This window comes from Pipistrellus kuhlii, unplaced genomic scaffold (genome assembly GCF_014108245.1).
Source record: "Pipistrellus kuhlii isolate mPipKuh1 unplaced genomic scaffold, mPipKuh1.p scaffold_m20_p_1, whole genome shotgun sequence".
NCBI classification, from domain to species: Eukaryota; Metazoa; Chordata; class Mammalia; order Chiroptera; family Vespertilionidae; genus Pipistrellus; species Pipistrellus kuhlii.
The window spans coordinates 92,362,966-92,389,119 of record NW_023425404.1 but is presented as its reverse complement, the minus strand read 5'-3'; the positions used below and the strand labels follow the sequence as shown (position 1 = coordinate 92,389,119).

Here is a 26,154-nt window from a genome sequence, read left to right as displayed (position 1 = left end):
AAATTGACCATCACTCCAACACACAAGATGGCTGTCCCCATGTGGACACAAGATGCCTGCCACAAGATGGCCAGCAGGGGAGGGCTGTTGGGAGGGACCAGGCCTGCAAGGAAGGGAAGTTGGGGGGACCCAGGCCTGCAGGGGAGGGCAGTTAGGGGTGACCAGGCTGGCAGGGGAAGGCAGTTAGGGGCAATCGGGCTGGCAGGGGAGCAGTTAGACATCAATCAAGCTGGCAGGGGTGTGGTTAGGGGGTGATAAGACTGGCAGGCAGAAGTGGTTAAAGGCAATCAGGAAGGCAGGCAGGTGAGCAGTTGGGATCCAGCAGTCCTGGATTGCAAGAGGAATGTCAGATTGCCCGGGATGGGGCCTAAACGGGCAGTCGGACACCCCTTGAAGGGTCCCAGACTGGAAAGGGTACTGAGGGACACACACACCCCATGCATGAATTTTGTGCACCAGGCCTCTAGTTCATTAATAAATGGGAAATAAACTGAGACTTCACCTTAGTGGTGGGGATTAGGGCTAACAAAAGCATACAGGCTCCATCAAAAAGGGGCAGTCCTCCATAGCTCTAACTGATTGCTGCCTCAAGGGAATGGAGCCAATGTTAACATGTCTTCTTATTTTACAAAACAAGGTAATACTCTAAATTTTTCATGTGAAATTTTCCAATTATTAAATTTATGTTAAATTATATTTAAAAAATAATAACACGAAGGCCAAATTAAGCCCATCTGCAGGCTAAAATCCACTACTGAACTGCCAATGTGCAACCTCTCACCTCAATAATGGGATATAATAATTTCCCCTAACCTAACCACTCTTGCCCTTTATTTCTATGGTGGAATCAATCGAAGTTGAAAAGGTGATGAAGCCCAAAGGGATGTGATCTAGATGCCTCATTCTGCTCCAATGCCTAGATCAGTACCTGGCACATAGTGGATCCTGATGAAAAACTTAATGAAGCAATAAGTCAGTTCAATTCCTTGGGCTAACCTGAGAAACTGTGTCATTTCTCTTGACAGCTTTGCGAAGTCGTTCTGGCCGCTCCATCATCAATGGGAACTGGGCAATTGACAGGCCGGGAAAATATGAGGGTGGAGGGACGATGTTCACCTACAAGCGTCCAAATGAGATTTCGAGCACTGCTGGAGAGTCCTTTCTGGCTGAAGGTCCCACTAACGAGACCTTGGATGTTTATGTGAGTTTGTATGTTTCTGTTCTTGGGATAGTTTATCTTGTTGCTTCTAAGGACCACACTTAGAACAAATAAGCAACAAATCATTGCCCATGCTCAGTATGACCATCTGAGCGAAGTCCCTGGAGGTGCCCTTACATCTCAGCCTTCATCTTCACCATTCACCCTGAATGTGCCCAGCTCACAGAAACCTTAAACTCTACCAGATGCTTAGAACCCTCTGAGTTTATTGACCCAGTAAAACCAATTTTACTTGTTGAACCAAATCAGAGGCAAAACATATCCTTTATTTCATGAGCATTGGCTCTCCTCCAGGCCCTTGCCTCCTAATGCTAATTTGGCATGTTTTCTTTTTATGGTAAAGGAAAGCAAATGCCTAAATCAAGACAAGACCGCTCACAGTTCCCAGCCCTCTTCAAATTCTGTTAAAGCAGATGAAGACAGGAGAACTCCAGAGTGCTCCAGATGACCCAATAAAGTGCAAAGTAGCAATACAGAGTTTACTAGGCATTCCCTGATTCACAGAGAACTTCAACTTACTTAACAAGAAAATCAATTATGAAGACACAAGTTAAAAACGGTCCTTGTTTTTGAAAGAAACACTAGAATCTAGTCTTCTTTAAAACATTAGGAAATAAAAGGTGACAGAAATAAAAGCTTGAAATTGGGTTTTATGATAGAAAGACTGAGCTTGCTTATAGATATGCATTCTCTTACAACCTCCCAAACCAGTACATGTATGCATTAAGGTTTTATATATATTACTTCTCCAAATATAAATTTACATGTTTGTTCCTCTCGGGCCTAGTAGCTCATGGACTGGAAACTATAAAGAAAGCCTTGTGGTAGATATTCTTTTACACTGTCCGATAGGTTGTTGGACTCTGGGTAGGTTTAGAATGGCATCAGGGATAAAAAGCCATATTGTTAAAGGACCACTGTGGGTGGTCTAGGACGTAGTAGCCAACAATAATTTTCTAAATGGGACAAGGTTTATATTGGCAGAACGCTCACAAAGCTCAAGAGGCATGGAAGAGAAAGAGTTTCCAGCCACAAACCAATTGTCGAATTGTGTGAAAGGAGAAGTAAATGAGGGGATGAAGGGTAGACCACAGGAACCTGAGGTCATAACACTGTCTCTCAGGACTCTGTGTGCACCACCATGGTTTCTGAGTGTACGAAATCCACTGGGTGATGTATAAAATGGAGGCCTCATTGCACATGCAGGGAAGACATAAGAGATAAAGGCATAAATGGACATAATAGACATATTCAGGAAACAAACTGCTTGAAGCATAAAAGACTTAAGAGATCATCTGTGATTCCAACTTCTTCTCCAGATGAAGAAAAATAAAACTGAGATTAAGGGACTTGATCTAGGTTACACAGCTGGTCAACAAGAGAGCCCCTGTATAAAGCAGTAGAGACAGAAATACCAGGAGGTAGGAGTGTCTCCTTGTCTGACTCAATTTACTCAGGAAATTCTTCTTCTGCTGGTGAGCTGAGCCCATCGCCCTGCTGCCCACCAGTAAAGCCATGGGCATTTGTGCTCCAGGACCAATAGAGAGGGGTTTATTTTGCTGGACCATGCTGATTTATTTTTTTCTTTTGCCCCAGAAAAGTCTCATTCCTGACCTGCACAGCCCTATGCAGTTTGCTGTTCTACTTTTGTCATCGGTTCCTAAGAGAATAGGACCTAGGGACAGTTACTTCCCTTATACCTGTTTTCCTGACCCCATTTCTTTGTGGTCTAGAGCTTTCTATGGATGAGAAGGGGAGAAACCCAAGAGTCAAAGAAGAGAAGAGGCTGTGGGCAGGTCTTTCCTGAGCCAGCCTCACTGGCCAGGTAGAAAATGATAAGAGAACCTAAACTTGTATCCAGCTGGCTCTGCCAGAGATAGGCCCTTTGCTTGGCTCTCTTGCCACCTAATAATATTCAAACAGGTTCTCTGAAGTGTCAATATGTACCTGCTTGGACACTCTGAGAGCACTAAGCAAAATCACATTGCTCCCCTCTTCCTATTTGGAACTTATAAAATATTCACTTTCAGTTTTCTTTTGAGTTTTTCATTCTTCTAAAGCAAATAACAAAAAGCCATCTGGAAATAGCTTTGTTTAATCTGTCACAGGTTCACTGATATTATTAGATGTGAATCGAGCCCTTCACTTATAGATCCTGTCACTTATTCCACTGAACCCAATGGATGTGCGTGCCAGCCCAGTGACACTGACTTTTGTGTTGTCAGATGATACACCAGCAGCCTAACCCAGGAGTCCACTACGAGTACGTTATCATGGGGACTAATGCCATCAGCCCACAAGTGCCACCTCACAGGAGATCAGGTAAAATCCCTTGTTTTGCTGCCAAGCACTCAGATCATTTCTCTTTATTTATTTATTTTTAATTTTAGTTCAAATTCATTTCCTTTTTATTAAAGTTCAAGTTACCATTACATGATTTGGTTCTTAGTAATGGAAAACTTGTCCAAATAGATAATATGTTATCATCAGTATTTCCAGGTGATTTTTACACTCTAGTATTATCAGTAAATCCTTGGAGAGCCTATTGCTAGGATTTATACTTTGTCAAAGTTCAGTTCCTCTGGAGTGAAGATTCCCAGTGCATTTAAATTTGGTCTAAGTTCCTGGATGACATAAGGGTAGGTTTTCTTATGCAGTCCTGCTTTGTCCTTAACAACCTCTAGGATGCTAACCACACTAGCAAAGTCATTTAACCATCTGCATGCCTGCAAAGCAGAATCAATTATTGATATTTGGGGTTCTGGAGCCAGATCATAGCCAACAAGTATGTTCATCCATTTATGCAATTCCCAGACATCAATACCTGGCTTGTTGAAGTATGTCATCCAGTGAGCTTCAAATTCCTCATCTGTCTCATGTGAACCATGGGAGTATTAGCCAACTGATAGCTCGGAGACAAGACAGGAGCCAGGCAGGATACAAGAGGGCTCAATGGAGAGGGTTACTCAGCATGCCAAGACAAGGGGAGTGCAGGCTAAGGCTGAAAGTTGGAGCGTTTTCTTTTAAAGCCCCTTCCCTCTTCTTCTGTGCAGTTACCCTTTCTCTCTAAATCAGCACAGGGAAAACCCAGGGACACATACTTCAGAGTCAGTGGCCCTGATGTCACCACTCATCTGAGCCTTTGCTGATTCAAAAAGAAGTGAATACCCTGGGTCTTTCTCTCCAGGTCCTCACTTTGAAATGCCTTATACTGGTTTTTTATTGTTGCCATAATAAATTGCTTCAAGCTTAGTGGCTCAAAACAACACAGACTTATTCCTTTACTGTTCTAACAGTCAGAAGGCCAACATGGGTTTGCTGAGCCAAAATCAACGTATGGTTGCCATGTCCCCACAGAGGCTGTAGGAGAGAGTGTTTCCTTGCCATTTTTCCAGAGGCCACTTGCTTTCCTTGGTTCACAGCCCCTTCCTCAATCATCTAGGCCAGCTGAGCAGCCCTTCACATCTCTTTCTGGCTCTCACCCTCTGCTTCCGTCATCACATCTCTTTTCCTGACACTCACTCTCCTGCCTCTTTCTTATAAGGACTTTTATTGGGGCCACCCAGATAACCCAGGATAATCTCTCCACCTCAAAATCTCAATCATGGCTGCAAAGTCCCTTTTGCCATATAAGGTGATTAGGACACAGACATCTTCTGAGGTCTTTTTGCCAGTGCCTTTTCTATTAGCCCCCTTTTACTTCTGTTAACACTACATTGATCTATCAGAAAAGAATAATGAATTCACACTTAACAACCTGCCTCTTTCCTGGGGCTCTGCTGATAGACAGGGCAGGCAGCTTTTGTTTAGGAATGGCACACACTTGGGCTCTGCAGATGTTTCTTTGCTGAGTGCTAATGGAGCCCACCACCTGAATGGAGACTGTCTTTTCCATCTTTCAAACAGGAAGGTCTGCAGAAATATTAATGATGACAGTTGCTCATATTCACTGGGACCTTGCTGTGTGCTGGACACTGCTGATCCCATCACATAAATTAACTCACCCAATTTTCACCAAAGTGCTTAGAGGAAAGTACTGTCATCAGCCTCGTTTTAACAATCAGGAACTAAAAGCTTATGGAGATTAGGTTCTTATGCAGATCCCATAGTGACTAACCCTGTGCTTGTTATATACTGCCTAGAGGCAATCTGGTCCAACGCCTGTCCTACAGAGTGAGGGGACAGGTGTGAGACCTGGCACATCCATTCTTCTCTGGGCTGCCAATCAGATAATAAAATTACCTGATTGTCACTGGCCACTGGGAGACAACAGCCTGGAGTGTGTCAGACACATAGGGTACATGTGTTGTTCAAACTCCAAGTTAGCGTACTCAATCCGACAGATTTTTTAAACCATTTCCAGGAGCAATACACAGTCTGAGAATCAAGTCCAGGGGGCGAACCAATGCTGATTTATAAGGGCAATTGGACAGACTACTTGAAATCATATAGGATATTGATGTTTGATAACAAGTCTAATGGGTTTCACCTAACAGGTAGCATGGAGTTCTGGGGTCCATTGCCTAGGGCAGGGCAGGACCAGAAGGGGTCACTTGTAAAAAGTTGGTGAGGAAGGGCATTCTGGACCAGGCTTCATCCTCCATATCAACTGAGTTAGAAGGGCAGAGCCTGAATCCAACTCTGCCACTTTCTTGCTGGGCAACCTCAGGCAAGTCAGTAACTTCTCTGAACACATTTCTGTACTCAAAAACTACACTCAAAGGTTTGGTTTTGAGGGGGCAGGAAGTAGGGAACTTAATACACTAGGCATCAATCCTAGTGCCCAGTACATACAAAGTACTCAAAGGTGTTTTTTTGCTGATAACATCTTGGACAGTCTCATTTATATCAACATGCCTGATTTTGTCTCTGTTATTTTTAATTTGCATGTTGTATTTTAAACCACAAAATTGTAAGTAGCCAATTAGATAAGAATGTATTGGTGAAGAGGCAAAGAAAGCCCTATGTTTTAACTTGATTTAACAGTAACTGTCGAATTTGCCTCCTTATTTTGTAACAAACTAATATGTGCTTGGATAAATGTTGCCAAATTGTTGTCCAAAATTTGCATCTTATTTGCAGACTCTTTTACAGTGTATGAGAATGTGTTTTCAGAAACCTTCAGCAAGGAGTGTAGTGATTAAGGGTTTCCAAGGTCTCTAATCTTTATTATTAGGCAAATAGATTTTTTGTTGTTCTTGTTTTCACATGTAGTTCTTTAATTATAAGTGAAGTTGGGCACTTTTATCTGACTTTTGTCAGCTTGTATTTCTTTTTGGGTAAATTGTCTCTCCCTGGCCCTTGCTTACCTTTCCTACTTGAATGTTCATCTTTTTTCTTATTTGTTTTTTAAAATGTTTTAAATGTTAAAGAAATTTGTGTCTGCTTATTTTAAATATATGTGCTATGAATTAGAAATGATCTCATGCTACCTGATTTAAAATGTTGAAGCAGTTTTCTCTTTATGACTCACCCTCCAAACTGAACTTCCTTCTGCGTGAACCCTGGCCTCTCTCAGGGAAGCCCTTCCAGGGCCAACTGCTCCCAAAGAGGAGGAGTCAAGAGGCAGAAGAGAAGGAACGGACTGAGAAGAAGGAAGACTTGCATGGTGGAGCACCAAAAATATTCACCTCAGAATCTGCACAGACCTTCTCAGCCAGGCGTCCAGATAGATTTTCTTCCCACTGGCCAGGCAATTTGGTTCTACCAGCACCACAGCCCCCAAGACGAAGCCGAGATCACAACTGGAAGCAGCTGGGGACCACGGAATGCTCAATGACCTGTGGGAAAGGTGAGCACCCAGGAGACAGGTGTGTGTGGAGGGTGGAGTGGCTGGGGGGGAGGGAGGGGGGGTAAGGAGGATAGGGGCAGGGACATAAGCCTAACCCTGCGATGACTCACTAGTGTGAGGTTGTGTGTGTGTGTCGGGGGGGTGGGGGAAGGGGGGTCCCCAAAATCACCTTCAGGTTGGACTTATGAGACAGAAAAGCTGCTGTGCTCATAGTTACAATTTATTACAGTGAAAAAAATATAGGTTAGAATTGGCAAAGGGAGACAGAAAGCTAATTACACATCGAGGCCAAAACCATTTTGGCGAGGACCTGTCCATGACACAATAGAGGTAAGCAGTATGAAAGTTAATTGACACAGGAACCCAAGATCAAAATGTATTTTTATTGAAATAGCCTGCCATTTAGGTTATGGTGTGATGCCTGTTGCAGGGACCGGATACACTCAGAGCCAGGTGGAGACAAGGGAAAGTTATAAAAAGGATAAAAATGGTTGTCATGTGGTTTTACATTGAGGGTAGCATGTGTATATTCTCTTCCATTTCATGTCTTTAAAGATAGCCTGGCCCAGACCGCCCAGGAGGGTGAGATGCAGCCCTCTCTGGAGATGGTCAGACATTGCTTTGTGGACATAACAGATGAGGACAAAAGCATGTGCCATTAGCCAGCTCACCCTCATGCTGCTCACACAGTCTGCTTACATCCAGGAGGCCATTCAGCAAGTCTCCTCTGTTCTGTACCAGACGTGATGGCAGGACTCTGCTTATCTTGCCTCCCTCATCACCACTCCAGTCTTCATGGTTCACACTAAAATAAAAATCTACCACCCTTACTGTTCTCTCTGGTATCTTGCAGGCACTTGCCTGCTTGCACTTCACCATCTAGCTCAGACATCACCTCCTCTGTGAAGCCTGCCTGATTTTGTAAGGCAGAGGTAGGCACTTCTTCCCTGGACCTCATAGCAATTTGAGACGCAGTTCTTTTTGTCCCAACTCTTCTTGTCCTCGCTGTCTCCATAAGTGTACACTTTGCAACTTCTGCAGTTGGTATCAGGCTTGCATGGTGGGGCAGTAAGTATTCCTTAAGTGCTTCTTGAATGAATGGCAATATGTGCACCTGGCCTCTCCATATAATATAGACACACACACTGAGTGGCCAGATTATTATGATCTCTGAACACATAATAATCTGGCCACTCAGGATATATGTATGTATGTATGTATGTATGTGTGTGTATATATATATATATATATATATATATATATATATATATATATATATATATTACTAATATATATATATTAGGCCTGGTGCATGAATTCGTGCATGGGTGGAGTCCAGCCAGCCTGGTCAAACTCCTGGTCGAGGAGACAATTTGCATAGTAGCCTTTTATTATAGAGGATATACACTGATTGGCCAGATTATTTTATATCCTATATAATAAAAGGCTAATATGCAAATTGTCCCCTCCACCAGGAATTTGAAGAGGAGGAAGGTTGGCCAACCGCCCATGTCCCCTCCCCCTGGCCAGGCTGGCTGGACCCTACCCATGCACGAATTCATGCACCAGGCATCATATATTGAATATATATATTAATAAAAGAGAAACAAGCAAATTGACCATAACTCTGCTACACGCACCAGCCAATCAGAGCAAGTATGAAAATTAATCTAACAAAGATGGCAGCTGCCATGGAGCTGGAGTAAGCAGGAGGCTTGAGTTACCCTCAGGCATGGAAGAAGGCAAATTTCCTGCCACCCTGGCCTGCCCTGGAACTCTGCTCAAGGCTATAAGTTTCAATTATAGAAGATAAATAAATTCCAGATACCTGCTTCCAGCTGGCCCTGGCCTATGCTTGGATCACTGGGGAGCATGGCTGACCTCCAAACCACCACAGGCTCCTCACCCAGGCTGCCCCATGCCCCAAAGGAACCCCTACCCTGATCTGGGACACCCTTCAGGGCAAACCAGTTGGTCCCTACCCATGTACCAGACCTCTATCCTATCTAATAAAAGAGTAATATACAGATTGAGCATCATTCCAACACACAAGATAGCTGCCCCCATGTGGACACAAGATGGCTGCCACAAGATGGCCAGTAAGGTAGGTCAGTTGGGAGGGACCAGGCCTGCAAGGAGGGCAATTGAGGGAAATCAGGCCTGCAGAGGAGGGAAATTTGGGGGGAACCAGGCCTGCATGAGATGACAGTTGGGGGGGACCAGGCTGGCAGGGGAGGGCAGTTAGGCATCAATCAGGCTGGCAGGGAGTGGTTAGGGGGTGATCAGGCTGGCAGGCAGAAGTGGTTAGGGGCAATCAGGAAGGCAGGCAGGCAAGCATTGGGAACCAGCAGTCCTGGATTGCAAGAGAAATGTCCAACTGTCCAGGATCGGGCCTAAACAGGCAGTCAGACATCCCTTGAGGGGTCCCAGTTTGGAGAGGGTGCAGGGTGGGCTGAGGGACACTCCCACCCTGTGCATGAATTTTGTGCACTGGGCCTCTCTCTCTCTCTCTCTCTCTCTCTCTCTCTATATATATATATATATATATATATATATATATATATATATATACACACACACACACACACATACACACACTGAGTGGCCAGATTATTATATATTCAGAGATCATAATAACCTGGCCACTTAGTGTATTATAAGATCATAATAATCTGACCACTTAGTGTATATAATAGATTATATATATAATATAATATAATATAATATAATATAATATAATATAATATAATATATATTATATTATATATAATTATATATTTATATAATAGATTATATCACATATATAATAGCTTATATATAATTATATAATCTATTAGTGTATATTATAGATTATATTATATATAATCGATTATATATATAATCGATTATATATAATATAATCTATAATATACACTAAGTGGCCAGATTTATTTATTTATATATATATATATATATATGTATATATATATATATATATTTATTTATATACACACACACACACACACACACACACAAACACACACACTAAGTGGCCAGATTTTTTATATATATATAAAGAATGTGGATTTGTGTATTCAAAACTGAAGAATCTCTTTCTTTAGATTTCCATATTATTTTTATTCATGTTCTGAAATAGTTTTTCTCCTTTGCATTGTGGGGGGACACATGTACACACTTCACCTGTGCACTCAGTGCCTAAAATGACATGCTCATCCTCTTCTTTATCCTGATAAACTGCACTAATTCTCAGGCCAAAGAGCTACTGAAGAAGTGTCTTGGAAATAGAAGAAAACAGAGCTATCTTATTCATCTAACACAATAGCCCATGGATGGCCCTTCTTTGCTCCCTTGAAGGTTTGCTCCCAGACATTGAAAGTCTCAGTCAAAGGTGAAGGGCAGGTGAGGCACTGTGAATGTACCAAGCACTTAGCTCATCTCACGGACATCAGCAGTAGTGACAAGAGCATCGTGACAAGAAAGTCTGAGTGTGCCAGTGCTGTCCAGCTCTTTTCTGGACAACCCAAGTTCATTCCACCACCCCCCTTTTTTTAAGGTATTATATGTGTACATATCTTACCATTGCCCACACACACACACAAACACACACACACACACACACACACACACACACACACACACACACACGCGCCCTCCCTCCCCAGAGTTTTGCATCCATTGGTTATGCTTATATGCATGCATACAAGTCCTTCACTTAATCTTTTATCTCCCCCATCTCCCTCCCCTCCCTGCTGTAATTTGACAGTTTGTTGCTTTACTATTTCTATATCTTTTTGTTCATCAGTTTATAATGTTCTTTATTATCAATAAATGAGTGAGATCATGTGGTGTTTTTCTTTCATTGACTGGCTTATTTCACTCAGCATAATGTTCTCCAGTTCCATCCAGGTTGCTGCAAAGATAAGAATTTCCTTCTTTTTTATGGCAGCATAGTATTCCATTATGTAGATGTACCATGGTTTTTGGATCCAGTCATTTGCTGACCAGCACCTAGGCTGATTCCAAATCCTAATTATTGTAAATTGTGCTGCTTTGAACATAGGAGTACATATATCTTTTTTGATTGGTGTTTCTAGTTTCTTAGGATATATTCCTAGAAGTGGGATTAATGGGTCAAATGGGAGTTCCATTTTCAGTTTTTTGAGGAAACTCCATACTGTTCTCCACAGTGGTTGCACCAGTCTGCATTCCCACCAGCAGTACAGGAGGGTTCCTTTTTCTCTGCATCCTTGCCAACACTTGCTGTTTGTTGATTTGTTGATGATAGCCATTCTGACAGGTGTGAGATGATATTACATTGTCATTTTGATTTGCATTCAGATAATTAGTGATTTTGAGCATGTTTTCATGTGTCTTTTGGCCTTCCTTCTGTCTTCTTTTGAGAAGATTCTATTTAGATCCATTGCTCATTTTTTAATTGGATCATTTATCTTTTTTTATTAAGTTGTATAAGCTGCCTGTAGATATTGTAGATTAAACCTTTATCAGTTATAACATTTGCAAATATGTTCTCCCATACAGTGGGCTTTCTTATTGTTTTGTTGATGGTTTCTTTGCTGTAAAAAAGCTTTTTGTTTTAATATAGTCCCATTTGTTTATTTTCTCTTTAACTTCCATTGCCCTAGGGGAAATATCAGTGAAAAAGTTCTTTCCACATATGTCTGAGATTTTGCTGCCTGTGGATTCCTCCAGTATTTTTTTTTAAATATATTTTATTGATTTTTTACAGAGGAAGGGAGAGGGATAGAGAGTGAGAAACATCTATGAGAGAGAAACATCGATCAGCCGCCCCTGCACACCTCCACTGGGATGTGCCCGAAACCAAGGTACATGCCCGCAGGCCGACACTATCCACTGAGCCAAACTGGTTTTGGCTCCTCTAGTATTTTTATGGCTTTCCATCTTATGTTTAAGTCCTCTATCCCTTTTGAGTTTATTTTTATGGATGGTGTAAGTTGGTGATCTAGTTTAATTTTTTTTTTTTGCATGTATCTGTCCAATTTTCCCAACACCATTGATTGAAGAGACTGTCTTGACTCCATTGTATGTTCATGCCTCCTTTGTCAAATATCAATTGAGTATAGAGGTTCTCTATTCTGTTCCATTGATCTATATGTCTGTTCTTGTGCCAGTACCATGCTGTTTTGAGAACAGTGGCTTTGTAATACTTGAAATCTGGTATTGAGATTCCTCCTACTTTATTCTTCTTTCTTAGGATTGCTGTGGTTATTCGGTGTCTTTTTTATTCCAGATGAATTTTTGAAGAGTTATTCCTAGGTCTGTGAAATATGCTATTGGTATTTTAATGGGGAGTGTATTGAACCTATAAATTGCTTTGGGAAGTATGGATATTTTAATAATGTTGATTCTATCAATCCACAAACATGGTATGTTCTTCCATCTGTTTACATTTTCCTCTACCTCTTTTTTCAGTGTCCAGTAGTTTTCCACATATAGGTTTTTTACCTCCTTAGTTAAGTTTATTCCTAGGTATCTCAATTTTTTTGGTGTGATGGTAAATGGGATTAATTTTTAGTCTCTGTTTTTGTAAGTTCACTATTGGTGTATATAAAGGCCATACATTTATTGGAGTTAATTTTGTATCTTGCTACATTGCCAAATTCATTTATTAAGTCTGTTAGTTTTTTTATGGAGTCTTTTAGGTTTTTTGTGTACAATATCATGTCATCTGCAAATAAGGACAACTTTACTTCTTCTTTTCCAATTTGGATTCCTTTTATTTCTTCTTTCTGTCTAATTGCAATGGCTAGTACTCCCAGTACTATGTCAAACAGGACTGGTTGAGAGTGGGCATCCTGGTCTTGTTCCTGTTCTTAGAGGGAATGGTTTTACTTTATGCCCATTGAGTATGATGTTTATCAAATATAGCTTTTATTATGGTGAAGTATGATCCTTCTGTTCCCACTTTGTTGAGAGTTTTCTCAGGAAAGGGTGTTGTATTTTATCAAATGCTTTTTCTGCATCAATTGATAAGACTATGTGATTTTTATCTCCCAATTTGTTTATGTGATGTATCACGTATATTGATTTGCAGATATTGTACCATCCTTGCATTCCTGGGATAAATCCTACTTGGTCATGATGTACGACCTTTCTGATGTACTGCTGGATCGGATTTGCTAGAATTTTGTTGAGGATTTTGTTCATGAGGGATATTGGCCTGTAATTCTCTTTCATTTGTTATCTTTATCTGGTTTTGGTATTAGGGTAACATTGGCTTCATAGAAGGAGCTTGGAAGTGCTCCTTCCTCTTGAATTTTTTTGGAATAGACTGAGGAGTATAGGTTTTAGTTCTTCCTTGAATGTTTGGTAAAACTCCCTTGTGAATCTGTCTAGCCCGGGCTTTTGTTTGCCAGAAGCTTTTTTATGACAGCTTCAAGTTCTTCCATAGTTGATGGCCTATTGAGCTGTTTAGATTCTTCCTGATTGAGTTTTGGAAGGTTATATTTTTCTAGGAATATGTCCATTTCCTCTAAGTTGTCCAATTTGTTGAAATAGAGTTGTTCATAGTATTTTGTAACAATCCTTTGTATTTTGATGGGGTCTGTTGTTATTTCTCCTCTTTCATTTCTGATTTTGTTTACTTGGTCCTCTCTCTTTATTGCATGATGAGCCTGGCTAGAGGTTCATCAAACTTGTTTATCCTTTCAAAGAACCAGATCTTGGTTTTGTTGATCTTTTGCATTATTTCTATGGTCTCTAAATTGTTTATCTCCACTCTGATTTTTATTATTTCCTTCCTTCTGCTTACACTGCTTTTTTTCTAACTCTTTGAGTTGTAGGGTTAGGTAATTTATTACCATTGTTCATTGTTTTTTGCAGTAGGGTGGTAGGGATATGAACTTCCCTCCCAAGACTCCTTTCACAGTTTCCCATAGATTTTGAATTGTTGTGTTTACATTGTCATTTGTTGCCAGGATGTTCTTTATTTCTTTCTTGATCTCTCTGGTAACCCAGTCATTGTTTAATAGCACACTGTTTAGACTCCATGTTTAGGTTTTTTGGATTATTTTTCATTGTAGTTGATTTCTAGTTTTATGCCACTGTGATCTGAGAAGATGCTTGATATGATTTCTATCCTCTTGAATTTGAAGAGACTTGGCCTATGTCCCAACATGTTGTCTATCTTTGAAAATGACTCATGTGCACTTGAGAAGAATGTATATTCTGTGGCTTTGGGGTGAAATGTTCTGAAGATGTCAATTAATTCCATCTCATCTAGTTAGTCATTTAGAATTGATGTTTCTTTGCTGATTTTTTGTTTAGATGATTCGCCCAAAGGGGTAGGGGGTTATTAAAATCTCCTACTATGATTGTATTGCTATTAATCTCTCCCTTAATGTCTTCCAGCAGTTTTTTTTAATGTATTTTGGTGTCCCTGTATTGGGTGCATATATGTTTGTCAGGGTTATTTCTTCTTGTTGGATTGCTTCCTTTAGTATTATGAAGTGGCTTTCCTTATCTCTTGTAATGTTCTTCACTTTGAGATCTAATTTGTCATATATAAGTATTGCTACCCCAGTTTTGTTTGTTTGTTTGTTTGTTTTGTTTTGTTTTTCATTTTCATTCACCTGGAAAACCTTTTTTTATTACTTCACCCTCAGTCTGTGTGCATCTTTTTTTCTGAGGTGTGTTTCTTGTAGACAGCAGATATATGGATCTTGTTTTCTTATCCAATCCGTTACCCTATGTCTTTTGATTGGGGCATTTAATCCATTTACATTTAAAGTTATTATTAAGAGGTACTTGTTTGTCATCATTCTTATTCTTTTCCTCTGGGTTCCTTCTTTGTTTTCTATATTCTTTTTTACAGCAGACCCTTTAGCATTTCTTGCATTTCTGGTTTAGTGGTGATAAATTCCCTTAGTCCTTTTTTGTCTGTGAAGCTCCTGATTTCACCTTCAATTTTGATTGATAGCCTTGCTGGGTACAGGATTCTTGGATTCTTTCTTTGCATGACTTTTTATATTTCATTCTATGAAGAAGAATACGGTACACATTTATTGTTAAATGAAAATAAAGGAAATTTATTACCTGTATATGGTAGTATGGTAGTTGTCAACACAAACCAGACAAACTGTGAATCCTACAGTATCAAGAATTTACTCATTTATTCAATGACAATCATGTCATCATCTTCTGGAACATCATCATAACAATCTAGTTCCTGAATTTCCTGGTGAATTTCTTGTGACTCCATTTCTTTCAGAATCAGTGGACCAAATCTCTCATGTTTAGCCTAGGGAAGTAGGCTTATTTTTAGGGGGATTCCTTATATTTCACTCAGAAGGAAACCTATAAGTAGGTCTTATTTTCGGAGGATGTCTTATTTTCAGGGAAACATGGTAGCAGTAGTAATAATGCTGATTGAAACTAAAAATCTAATAATTAAAAAGGTAAAATCAGTGAGGAAAAAGGAAAAAATTGTTTATTAAGTAAAAGATGCAAAAAATGAAAATAAAATAAAAAATAAAAAATTAGCATAAAAATGTGCAGTAGTGAAGACATTCTCCTCCTCTGTTATTCTGTTTGGCATGTCTGTTTCTCAGTCTAGACAGTATTGCAGTTCTCTGTGTTCCACTGCACCTCAGTATTGTAAGCTAATCCTTATTTTTAAGTAGGCGGTTTCTTGATTTCTTGTGTTTCTTTATTTTTGATTAAGTAAAACTAATAATAAAAAGTTCAGTTTGCAATTCAGTCCCTAAGTGGCAGTATTTCTGGATTGACCCCGTCTTTTTGGCTGCTCTAGCTTTCTTTTTCAATGGCACTCAATACTGGTTTGCGGAGATGGGCTGCCTCCGAGCTGGCTCCCAGATGGTCTCTCCCTGCTTTGATCCCTAGTTTCCAGTAAAGCACTTTCCCCCTGCATTCTCCCAGGGCATGCCAAACTGGGTGGTCTTTGCTTGGTAATCAGAAGCAAGAGTATTAAGGGGGAAAAGCCCAGGTGTGCGAAAGATGGGTCTGTGCACAAGTTCAAGCAGACTGCACACCTTTCAAATTCTTATGCTCTCCCTCCATGTCAGATCAGAATTGGTTGCTTTTCAGAGATCCCTTCTGTTAGCAACCTTGAGGACCCTTCCACATTCACAGATCATGCCAGACCCAACAGCTGGGGACTTTTGTGGGCACAGACTTCCCCAGTCCTCAGGGTTTTGCAGAGCAGGCTTTTCTCTCTGCCGCCGCTGCTGCCTCCACCTCTGCCAGGACCCAGATACCTCACGTTATCCCTGGAAAAATCTGACTTTTCCATGGTGGAGTGAAGAGCTCCCTTGAATCCATGTGTTTGTGCTGATTGGGGCCTCACAGCTGTTCGGTGGTCTCCACAGTTGTGAGTTTTTCAAGCCTCAGATAAGATCCATTTTTCCTTGCAAGATGGAGTAGTTTTCCCTCTGAGCCCGTAGCTCCAGGAGAGGTCTCAGTCACAGTGCGGGCTGCTTGGTCACCCTTTCCAGCAGTCCCTCACCTTCTCTTAGAGTTCTGCTATCCCTAAGCTTGCCAACAAACATTCCCTGAGCGACTCTCAGGCGCTCCTTCTATCTGATCCGGGACTAGGATCGGAACATGTCTGTCTATTCTGCCACCATTTTTACCTTCCCATTCCCCTTGTGACCTCATAATTTATCCCCACACTGACCCTCTCCCAAACTCTTCTCCAGTGCTTCACACATTTCTAGGCCTGTCACATTAAAATTTCCCTTTCTGTAAATGTCAGAGGAATGACATCATCATCGCAGAAGAGGCCCTGTCACGGGCATTCAGGTGTGGCCTGTACTCTATCCAGTCATCACTAAGACCTCTATCTGGTCAAACTCTTGGCCTGATTGTTTGGTACCTGGAGTTCCACACTGGAGTTATTTATTTTCTTCTTGCTCCTTATTTTGTCCATCTCTCTATATGCCTTACTGACCTCTGCCTGTGGTACATTGCCTTGTCCAACTTAATGGACTTCTGTTTTGATCAGTACATCTAACATATAACCCAACCAAACTGATCCCAGTTCTTCCTGCTGCCTGAAGCCCAGCCAGCACCTGACCTCACCACCCTATTTCCACTTGAATGGCATGCTGGAACAGTGAAAAGATGGCCAGGTTTTTCCCTTTCTGCAGAGATCAAAGTTGACCCAAAGAAGGAAACCATCGTGGTCACTGGAATCAAGAATTATAGATCTGGCCGAAACCGGTTTGGCTCAGTGGATAGAGCGTCAGCCTGCAGACTGAAAGGTCCCAGGTTCGATTACGGTCAAAGGCATGTACCTTGGTTGGGGGCACATTCCCAGTTGTGGGGGGGGGTGCAAGAGGCAGCTGATCGATGATTCTCTCTCATCAATGTTTCTAACACTCTATCCTTTTCTCTTCCTCGCTATAAGAAATCAATAAAATATATTAAAAAAAAAGAATTATAGATCTGATATTTTCTTAACAACAGAGAAAGAGGGAGAGCCTCTGACTTAGCTTCCACAGCTAAGCGTTGGAACTGGACCATGGACAAGTGGTAAAGGTGGTGAGAGGGTCAGGGAGGGCAGGCAGAGGCCATTTGCAAACAGCCCAAGCAGGACCCATCTTTGCAAGACACAGAGCATTCCTATGGTAGTCCATATCCTTTCCTCTAGATATACAAAATGTCCCTCTCATTTGAATGCCAAGTGATTGGAATAGTTACTATTTCCAACCCACAAACTTAAAGTAGAAAAGTTAAACCCATGTGGCCTGAAGGGAAAGGGATAAGCTAAAAAATATACTTTTACATGATCCCTTAATAGCTGAGTTCCAAATGGATACCTTTAAAGCCATGTACTGAATCCACTCACCTGAGAACAACGTACTTAATGTTTATTGACTTTAATTGAAGATCCTTCTTAAACAGAAGCAGATATATCGCTGGACCAAACTTAATTCCACAAAAGTTTTTGCTTCCTATTAATTTTACAACAGTACTGCTTTTTACTCAGGTAATAACTATGCTTAATTAGAATGTTATTTTAAGTAATGGTCTCAAGTTATAGCTACATTGTAAATTTTTACTGCCAGAGTACTTTAAGCAAGTATGTGTTTCAGATTCAAAACTGTCTTACAAACTGTCCAGTTTCTTACAAAACTATCCTCTGGCTCAGTGTCACATAAAACCAGCTTAAAGAGGCACTGAACCACTGTTCATGGCTGATGAAATATTGAAACACATATTAAAAATTATTTCTCTAACTACAATTAAAATTGTAGCAAGCTGGAAGTTCAGAAACTGTAAATGCCTGGCCAGTCAGCAGCAGTGCTGAGACAGAACTGTAGAATAATGACAGTGCTCTGCGGGGAAGGAAATGAGTGGTGGTCTAGCCTGGGGGATGGGCAGCTTTTTCTGATGACTCATCTTTCTCTTCCAGCAGTTGGGATGCAGTCGCAGCTGGTCATAGTTTTCACTTTGTAAACGTTCCTTCGTGATACTTCAGTGTTGCCACCTGGGGATAGCAAAGGAAGGAAGGCAGAATTATGAATTGGCAGGTTTTTTTTTAGTTGTTTTGAGAACTAGAAATTCCACTTAACAAATTATTTTCCCCCAAAATAGATGTATAAATTTTAAGACAATGAAACTAGGCTGTGTGAGGGTGTTTTTTAATACAAAAATCTGAGGCAGTTAGTATAATTTTTTAAGCAAAGAAGTAAAAATAATATTAGACTGCTAACAAGTATTCATTCAACAAACTTTAACTAAACACCTACTACTCTGCTGGGTACTGGGGATACAGAGATGCCCAGAACTAGTGCTGTGTCTCAGAAGCTCACTGTCTCATGAAAGCAGACATATACTCTTAAATAACTAAAATACCACTGGATCAGGACATTAGAAGAAAGTGTCAAATGATTTACATAGGGGAAGCCAGCTACGCTTCTAGTCTTTCTTGAATCTTCTTATTTCTCTCTCCATCCTAACTATCTCTTAAACATATCTGGGGCTTGCAGGCAAGTTTGTTGGGCACTTTTGTTCTAGTTCAGTGACTTGGACAGCCCCCTCCCTTCAAGGCCCAGGTGCAAACAGGTTCCCCACGGAACCCTTTCTCTGGGATGCAGCTGGAGCTCTTCCAACCCATTTCTATTTGATGTCTCCAGAAGATGTTCAAGAGTTATTATTTGTGCTTATTTTATAATCTCTCCCCGACATAGTGATATAAAAAACCATTATGGAAATTTATCTGCCTTTGAGCATTTCAAACCACGTTCACCAATAGACTATAAGCTCTCTGAGGGCAAGAACTATTCCTACTCTCCTTTGCACCCACAATGCTGAGCAAAGCCCTTGCGTGAGAGTGTGCACATGGATTGTTCTGTTTCTGTGGCCTCTTCATCAGCTCTTGGGTCTCTGTGCATCTCCCCCGCAAACAAACATTCAGGTGTGCGGCACTGTCCTTCAGACGTTCTCCTTGTCCTTCTAGGATCACAGTACCCCATTTTTCGCTGTGTGCACAGAAACACTCATGAAGAGGTTCCCGAGAGCTACTGTGACTCCAGCATGAAGCCGACCCCTGAGGAAGAGCCTTGCAGCATCTTCCCTTGCCCAGCCTTGTAAGATGTTCTCTCCGCTTCCATCTCTATTATCACATCACTTCTAGTTGCTTGAGCGAAGGACCTTGGTAGCACATATAATCTCATTTTTAAATCAGTCTACATCTGATTTAGAAACATGAGACTTGATCTTTGCATAAGATGTAGTCTGTTTAGCAAAATCACCTATCTTTCCGGATCATCACAGGAACCTGTAGCCTTTAGCAGGTCAGCATACTCCCAGGAGCCCACCATTTGGGGATTTAGAGCAATTAGGGTTTCACCTGGCAAGGAAAAACACAGAGGGAAACAGAGAACTACAATCCAGCATAGTCAGTGCCATAGGAGAGCTGTGTACAGAGGGAATGATGAAAGGCACACTACATCTGCCTGGAGAAACCAGAAAGAGCCCCTAAGAGAGGCCTTGGACTGGCTCTTTAATGACAAGTAGGACACTTTCAGAAGATCATGGGGACAGGGCCCAAAAGGTGTCAAAACTTAATTCTCAAAGTAATAAAAACATGTTTTCATCCGAACACCTGATGAGCAGGGTGGCACAAGAGGAAATATGAGACTGATGTGTAATTAGCTCATGAAAAATAAAGAATGCTGGGCTAAGATTTCTAAGTTAGTTCCAAAATGGGTTAATGGCCTATAGGTTAATGAAACTAAACTTTGGAGTTTGTTTTTTGTTGGGTTTTTACTAGATAAATTTGTACCTTGTCATTTTTCTTAAGTTGCATATACTCACTGGCAAACAGCATGTTAATTTCTTTACAGAGTCAGGTAGCCCTTAGGTAGACTAGTAAGCAATGCCCTGGGATTCTGATGGTTCTGTGTGAGTCAGCTGAGCTCCTGCCCTCTTCCTGCCGACTGAAGTGATCTGTCCCTGTCCCTCTCTCCTTGAGCCAGTTGGGACATCGGGGAGTGGTCAGAGTGCAGCAAAACCTGCGGCCTCGGCATGCAGCATCGTCAGGTTCTGTGCCGCCAGGTGTACGCCAACCGAAGCCTGACAGTGCAGCCCTACCGCTGCCAGCACCTGGAGAAGCCCGAGACCACCAGCACCTGCCAGCTCAAGATCTGCAGTGAGTGGCAGATCCGGACAGACTGGACCTCGGTACGTGGAGTTGGGGGCTTTGCTCTGGAGCACCCCCTCCAAGGCCCACACTTCCCTCCTGCCTCCCCCTCTGAGACCTGACTTGGAAGGACCCTGAGTTCTCCGGGAGAGAACCTGCCTGCGGGATCCGGGCAGCCACTTTTATAAACCTTATCTTGTGTCCATAGCCAGTGTAGAGCGCTGGAGAGCCCAGAGGAGCCTTGTGCAAAAGCTCTCATCTCTGTGTGTCACAGGGAGGGAAGGCTGGCAAATTCTGGTAGAGATGTCTCCTCCCCCATCTTCTCTTCCATTTTCTAGATGACAGAACAGAGGCTCAGATGGACAGAGTAGGCAAGATATCAAAGAAGGTCTTGGCGAAAGGGTTTGTGAAATGATCAGGGCTGGGATTCTCCTGAGGTAGCATTGCAGGCAGGGGACCTAGCAGCACAGGGTGTCTTCCCAGACCTCTGTTTAAAGGGCAGGTAACAAGAAGAAGGTCGCCCAGACCTGATGTTGCCCACCCGCTGACTTGCTTGCTGTGTTGCAGTGCTCGGTGCCCTGTGGAGTGGGGCAGAGGACCCGAGATGTAAAGTGTGTGAGCAACATTGGGGACGTGGTTGACGACGAGGAATGCAACATGAAGCTCCGGCCGAATGACATTGAGAACTGTGACATGGGGCCCTGTGCAAGGAGCTGGTTCCTCACTGAGTGGGGTGAGAGGGTGAGTGTGGCCGCAGCCCAGTGGGTTTTCTGGAGTGGAGAGAAGAAGGGGAGAAGAAGGGTGTCGGGAGGGGATGAGGGAGGCTGGGCTAAGGGTGGGAGCGGGTGTCACAAGGTACCCCAAAACCATACAAAGAGGAATTACTAGCCAAGCATCCCAAGGGTAATTTCTGACTCTAGGGGAAAGGCCCATAAATGAACAACTGCCGGCTTTCTATCCTTCTATGAATCTCCACAGTGCTTCCAAGCTATCTTGTGCCTCTGGATGACCCGGGCACCTTGTTACACAACACAGAATCTGGACAGAGGAGGTGGGCTGGCCTGGATCCTGCATGTCTAAGGAGCTCTCAATGGCACCAAGGCTGTAGGCCTTAGGAGATACTCCTGAGCTCCCAATCCTTCCCCCGTGTCATGTGAACAGTACAGTATCTCCAGCTGGGAGGAGGAAGGGGCACATCGGAGGATTGGGGCCCATCCACCCTGTTGGTTGATTCCATCTTGCCAGCACCAACTCTGACTGGTCAGTGCCCACCAAGGACCAGTTGCTGAGTATTCTGAACCTGCAAGTGTTCACATGGGTTTCCTTCACAACCTTCCTCTCAGCACAATGAAACAATCCACGCCAGTAGGAGTACTGTTGAGAAGGAAAGGAAAAACAAAGATGTAAATGCAGCCTTCACCCCACATTCAGAGATCCTCTCAGAGATTCCCATCAGGTGGGTTTATCTCCTCATGGTTTCCTGTCACCTTGTGGCAAACAGCCCCTGCCCCTTAGTCCCAAGACAGTCCCCAGAGAGAGAGTGCCTTTCGCGAAAGCACTGAGCCCTTAGATGAGCAACTCACCTTGCCTCCAGGCCCAGCCCTGGACTCTAGCAGGCACCAAATTAGCCATCAGGAAAGTGCTAGCCAAAAGCGTCCATTGACTCAGACCTCTGCCCCTATGGCTGAGTCCAGCAGAGCTCGCCCAGTTCTGTTTGCGTCCCTCCCTTCCCCTCCTAGCAAGCACATGGTTTCTGGCCTTGCAGAAGCAGTGCTGGGGTGTGTCAGGGGTCATTTTGTGCACCTCCCTTGCAGAATAAGGAGTCCTTGATAGCATTCCTGGAGTAAATCTGATCCCTTTGTCAGAAATTCCCCGTGTGTTAAGCCAATGACGTCTGCTTCTTGTACAGCCCAGTGTCAGGTTTCCTTCCACATTGAACCCAGGTTTTTCTTGCCAGCTCCCAGTATGTCCTGTCAGAAGTGCATACACTGTCCTTACACTGCAGATTCACAGATACTGGGGAGCCCCTTCCACTTTTTCTCCAGGCTAAAAATTCCTACTTCCTTCAACTGATTTTGTCTTTCCAGATTTCTAGCCAGAATTTGTTTGTACTAAGAATAAACCTGCCTAATTTAGTGTATAAGCAAATTAATGAAAACAATAATACTGGGCCTTCTTTTTATATTGGAAAGATGTTTTTCAAAATAGTTCATTTTTATGCTCATACAGTAATATAAACTATTATAAAGGATATGAAAAGAATCTCAAAGTATACCTATAAACTCTTCAATCTAACAATTTAAGAGTTTAAGCTACACTGACAAGCTTTTTTCTACTCATACATACTTTTCATACATAGTATTTTGTATTCATATATATGTTTTAAGGACATAATAATAATATATGTATAATTTGTTAACCTGATTTTTTTTACTTTTCTATTGTAAACATCTTCTGGGATTAAAAACCTTGAAAGTATTTTTTTTTTATTAGAATAAGCTATTGTATGATTATTACAATTGAACTAATAATGCCCTATTTCTAAATTATTGAGGGCATTTTCTTACTATTTTTAATAATATTTCAGTAAATATCCTTTTTTTTATTATTTCAGATAGGAAGGGAGAGTGAGAGAGAGAGACAGAAACATCAATGATTGGAGAGAATCATTGATTGGCTACTCCTGCACACCCCACACATTAGAAATAGAGCACACAACCCAAGCTTGTGCCCTGACCGGGAATGGAACCATGACCTTCTGGTTCATAGGTCAATACTCAACCACTGAGCTCAGTAAATATTCTTATGTATAAATCTTTATATGCACTTTTCTTTGTTTTCCTAAAATAATGTTTAGGAAGTAGAATTATTTGACCAAATGCTATGAACTCCTTTATTTATTTATTTATTAATTTTCTGTGAACTCCTTTAGAACTCTTGATATATTTTGGCAAATTTCTCTCCAGAGAATTATTTCAATTTAGAATCTCCCAAACAGCAACTGAGATCACTTTTATAATTATTTTATTTCAGTGGTTCTATACTGTTTTTAATTCCTTCTCTCTACATTTGCCAGGCTCTGAGAAAAGCATTGGGCTCAGAATAACTTGGGTTCAAAGAAAAAAGCAACTACGTGGAGGAAAACTACAATGCTCCATTCCTCTGTGTGTCTCCCATATTTCCTTAGAACAGTAAAACTCTATAAGTAAATTTACAAGGAATTCCACACTAGTTATTTTCTCTCCAATAAAGACCTCTGCTTTGTATTTTAACATAAGTACTTGTTGGATCTAACAATTGTCTTAGAATTTCAAATAGAGCGAAGAATGAGTACTTTACTAATATTCTTCTATTTAGAGAACATTTTTGCTTTTTTGGAAAAGTTGGGTTAAGCCATGTAAGTATCCTGTGTATGATATAAGTAAGGTTGCTTATTGTCTCCCAAAATAGATCATTGCTCCTGATTATTTTGAGTACATGAATGGGAAGGGTTACTATTGTGTTTAAGAGAGAGGGAATTGCTATTGGCACCCTTTCCCCAAGAATTATTTCTTACTAAGAGGCCTGTTGCACGAAATTCATGCAAGAGTATGGCCTTCCTTCCCCTGGCTGCTGGCACCAGCTTCCCTCTGTACCTAGTACTCGGGCTTCCCTCCCAGCCCTGGCTTTGTCCAGAAGGACGTCTGGCCTAATTAACATATTACACTTTTATTATTATAGATTATTATAGATGAGACCTTAAGCAAGCTGCTGACTCCCTGCCTCTCAGTTTCCTACTCTGTAACATTGCTGAGTGAACATGAAGGGAATGACCTTTCAAACTAGGACCTAGATGAGACTGGCATGCTAGGAGGGTTTCCTGTGGGCGCTTTCTTCTTCATATCAGCATGAAGTTTCCATCAAAACCCAAACTGATGGGGTTCTGAAAGCCTGGGGTTAGTGAACTCGTGGAGATGGGGGGAGAGTGATGAACTTAGAGAGGGCATGGAAACTCGGCACCCCTTCCCACATACCTTTCCCTGTGCTTCTCTTCCATCTAGCTGGTCCTGGGTTATATCTTTGTATAATAAACTGGTAAAATGTTTCTCTGAGTTCTGTGAGCTGCTGTAGCAAAGCAAACAAACTGAGAAGAAGAGTTTTAGAAACCTCAGACTTTTAGCCAGATGGTCAGAAGTACAGGTAAAAAACTGGACTTGGGATTGGCTGCTGAAATTGGGGGTGGGGTAATTGCCTGTGGCATCTAATGCCATTTCCAGGTAGTGTCAGAATGAAGTTGAATGGCAGGACACCCAGCTGGTGTCGAAAAATGGCTTGATGGTGTGGGGACCCCCACACACACACACACACACATTGAAATTGGCACCAGAATACCAAGAACATCCTGTTGTCCAATTTAAAATTAATTGGTCTCTGCCTAAATACATTGAGATTGTAAACTCAATCTGAACCTTCTCTTAAATGTTTAAGGTAATATGTATAGTTTTTCTGACTTGATGACTCACCTTAAAAACATCCTTGCAGCTTCTTTTAAAAATTTTATCTTTATTGTTGAAAGTATTACAGATGTTCCCCTTTCTCCCTATTAACCCCCTTCACCCTACACCAGCCCCCACCCAGGCCTTCACCACACTGTTGCCTGTGTCCATAGGCTATGTATATATGTACTAGTATATAAGTTATTTAGCTATTTTTAATTGAGATTGGGGCTTATTAGATGCAGGCATCATTTGCTTTTTAGTTCTGCAAATCAACAAGTTTAAACATTTGTACAGTTTTTAATCACAACAGAGAAAAAAGTCTTCTAGAAAGTCCACCAGCCTCAATTTTCACCTAAATTATCACCTAATTACTAAGTATGTTTTCCAAGAGAAGAAATAAGTAAAGATATTGAGTTAAATTGTGAAAGATGATGCATAAAACTGAAGTCCAGATATAGTCATTAGAACCTTACAGTGTCTCAGGACCACTTGGGCCAACTTTAGCATTTTGCTATTGCTAGGGTGAGAAGATAATCCTTACCAGAGGGTTGCTTAGGAATTCCTGTGTCTCTGTGTTTTAGCTGTGCACAAGTTCACTTAGGAGTCAGGTTCTTTTCTGAAATGGATTTGGTCCTTCTTTTCTGAAGTGGATTTGGTTTTTCAGGGTCAGTAAATGGGGGTGTTTTGGTGCTTCACTTTGAAGATTAGTCTCTGCTGGCTAGTAAAGACCCCTTCATCCCCTCATTTCTACTGAGAGGCTTCCCTGGTCAGGTCCTGTGTGGGTAGCTCCTTTTAAATATAAATTGGTTGTGCTTTTCACTGCAGCTTCGGCAGGGCTGATCCTTGTGATGTTCTCTCACTGAGCATTGACTTGGCCCTTAGCATTACTCTTTTAAATTAAGTGCTCAGAGATATGGGGAAACTTTTCTAAGATGCATGTGGTTTTCCCAAGATTACTTGGATTGGAAAGCAGATTTCTAATAACAATGCAGTTAAAACAAAAGTTGTGAAAAGCATTTGT

The 26,154-nt window shown here is 41.6% G+C and overlaps 1 protein-coding gene across 4 annotated transcripts in view; it reads left to right on the top strand.

Annotated features, from left to right (window-relative positions):
• The window catches only part of THSD4 (thrombospondin type 1 domain containing 4), a 701,089-nt gene that overhangs the window by 627,224 nt on the left and 47,711 nt on the right, over nucleotides 1–26,154 (top strand). For all 4 annotated transcript variants that reach the window (XR_006742686.1, XM_045587370.1, XM_036457096.2 and 1 more), the window contains 6 exons: nucleotides 1,026–1,201; nucleotides 3,445–3,541; nucleotides 6,738–7,010; nucleotides 19,471–19,600; nucleotides 20,492–20,696; nucleotides 21,223–21,396. Coding sequence is in view for 3 of the 4 variants with exons in the window: in XM_045587370.1 (XP_045443326.1) it covers nucleotides 1,026–1,201; nucleotides 3,445–3,541; nucleotides 6,738–7,010; nucleotides 19,471–19,600; nucleotides 20,492–20,696; nucleotides 21,223–21,396 (1,055 nt within the window). In the remaining variant the exon portion in view is untranslated. The remainder of the gene's footprint in view (nucleotides 1–1,025; nucleotides 1,202–3,444; nucleotides 3,542–6,737; nucleotides 7,011–19,470; nucleotides 19,601–20,491; nucleotides 20,697–21,222; nucleotides 21,397–26,154) is intronic.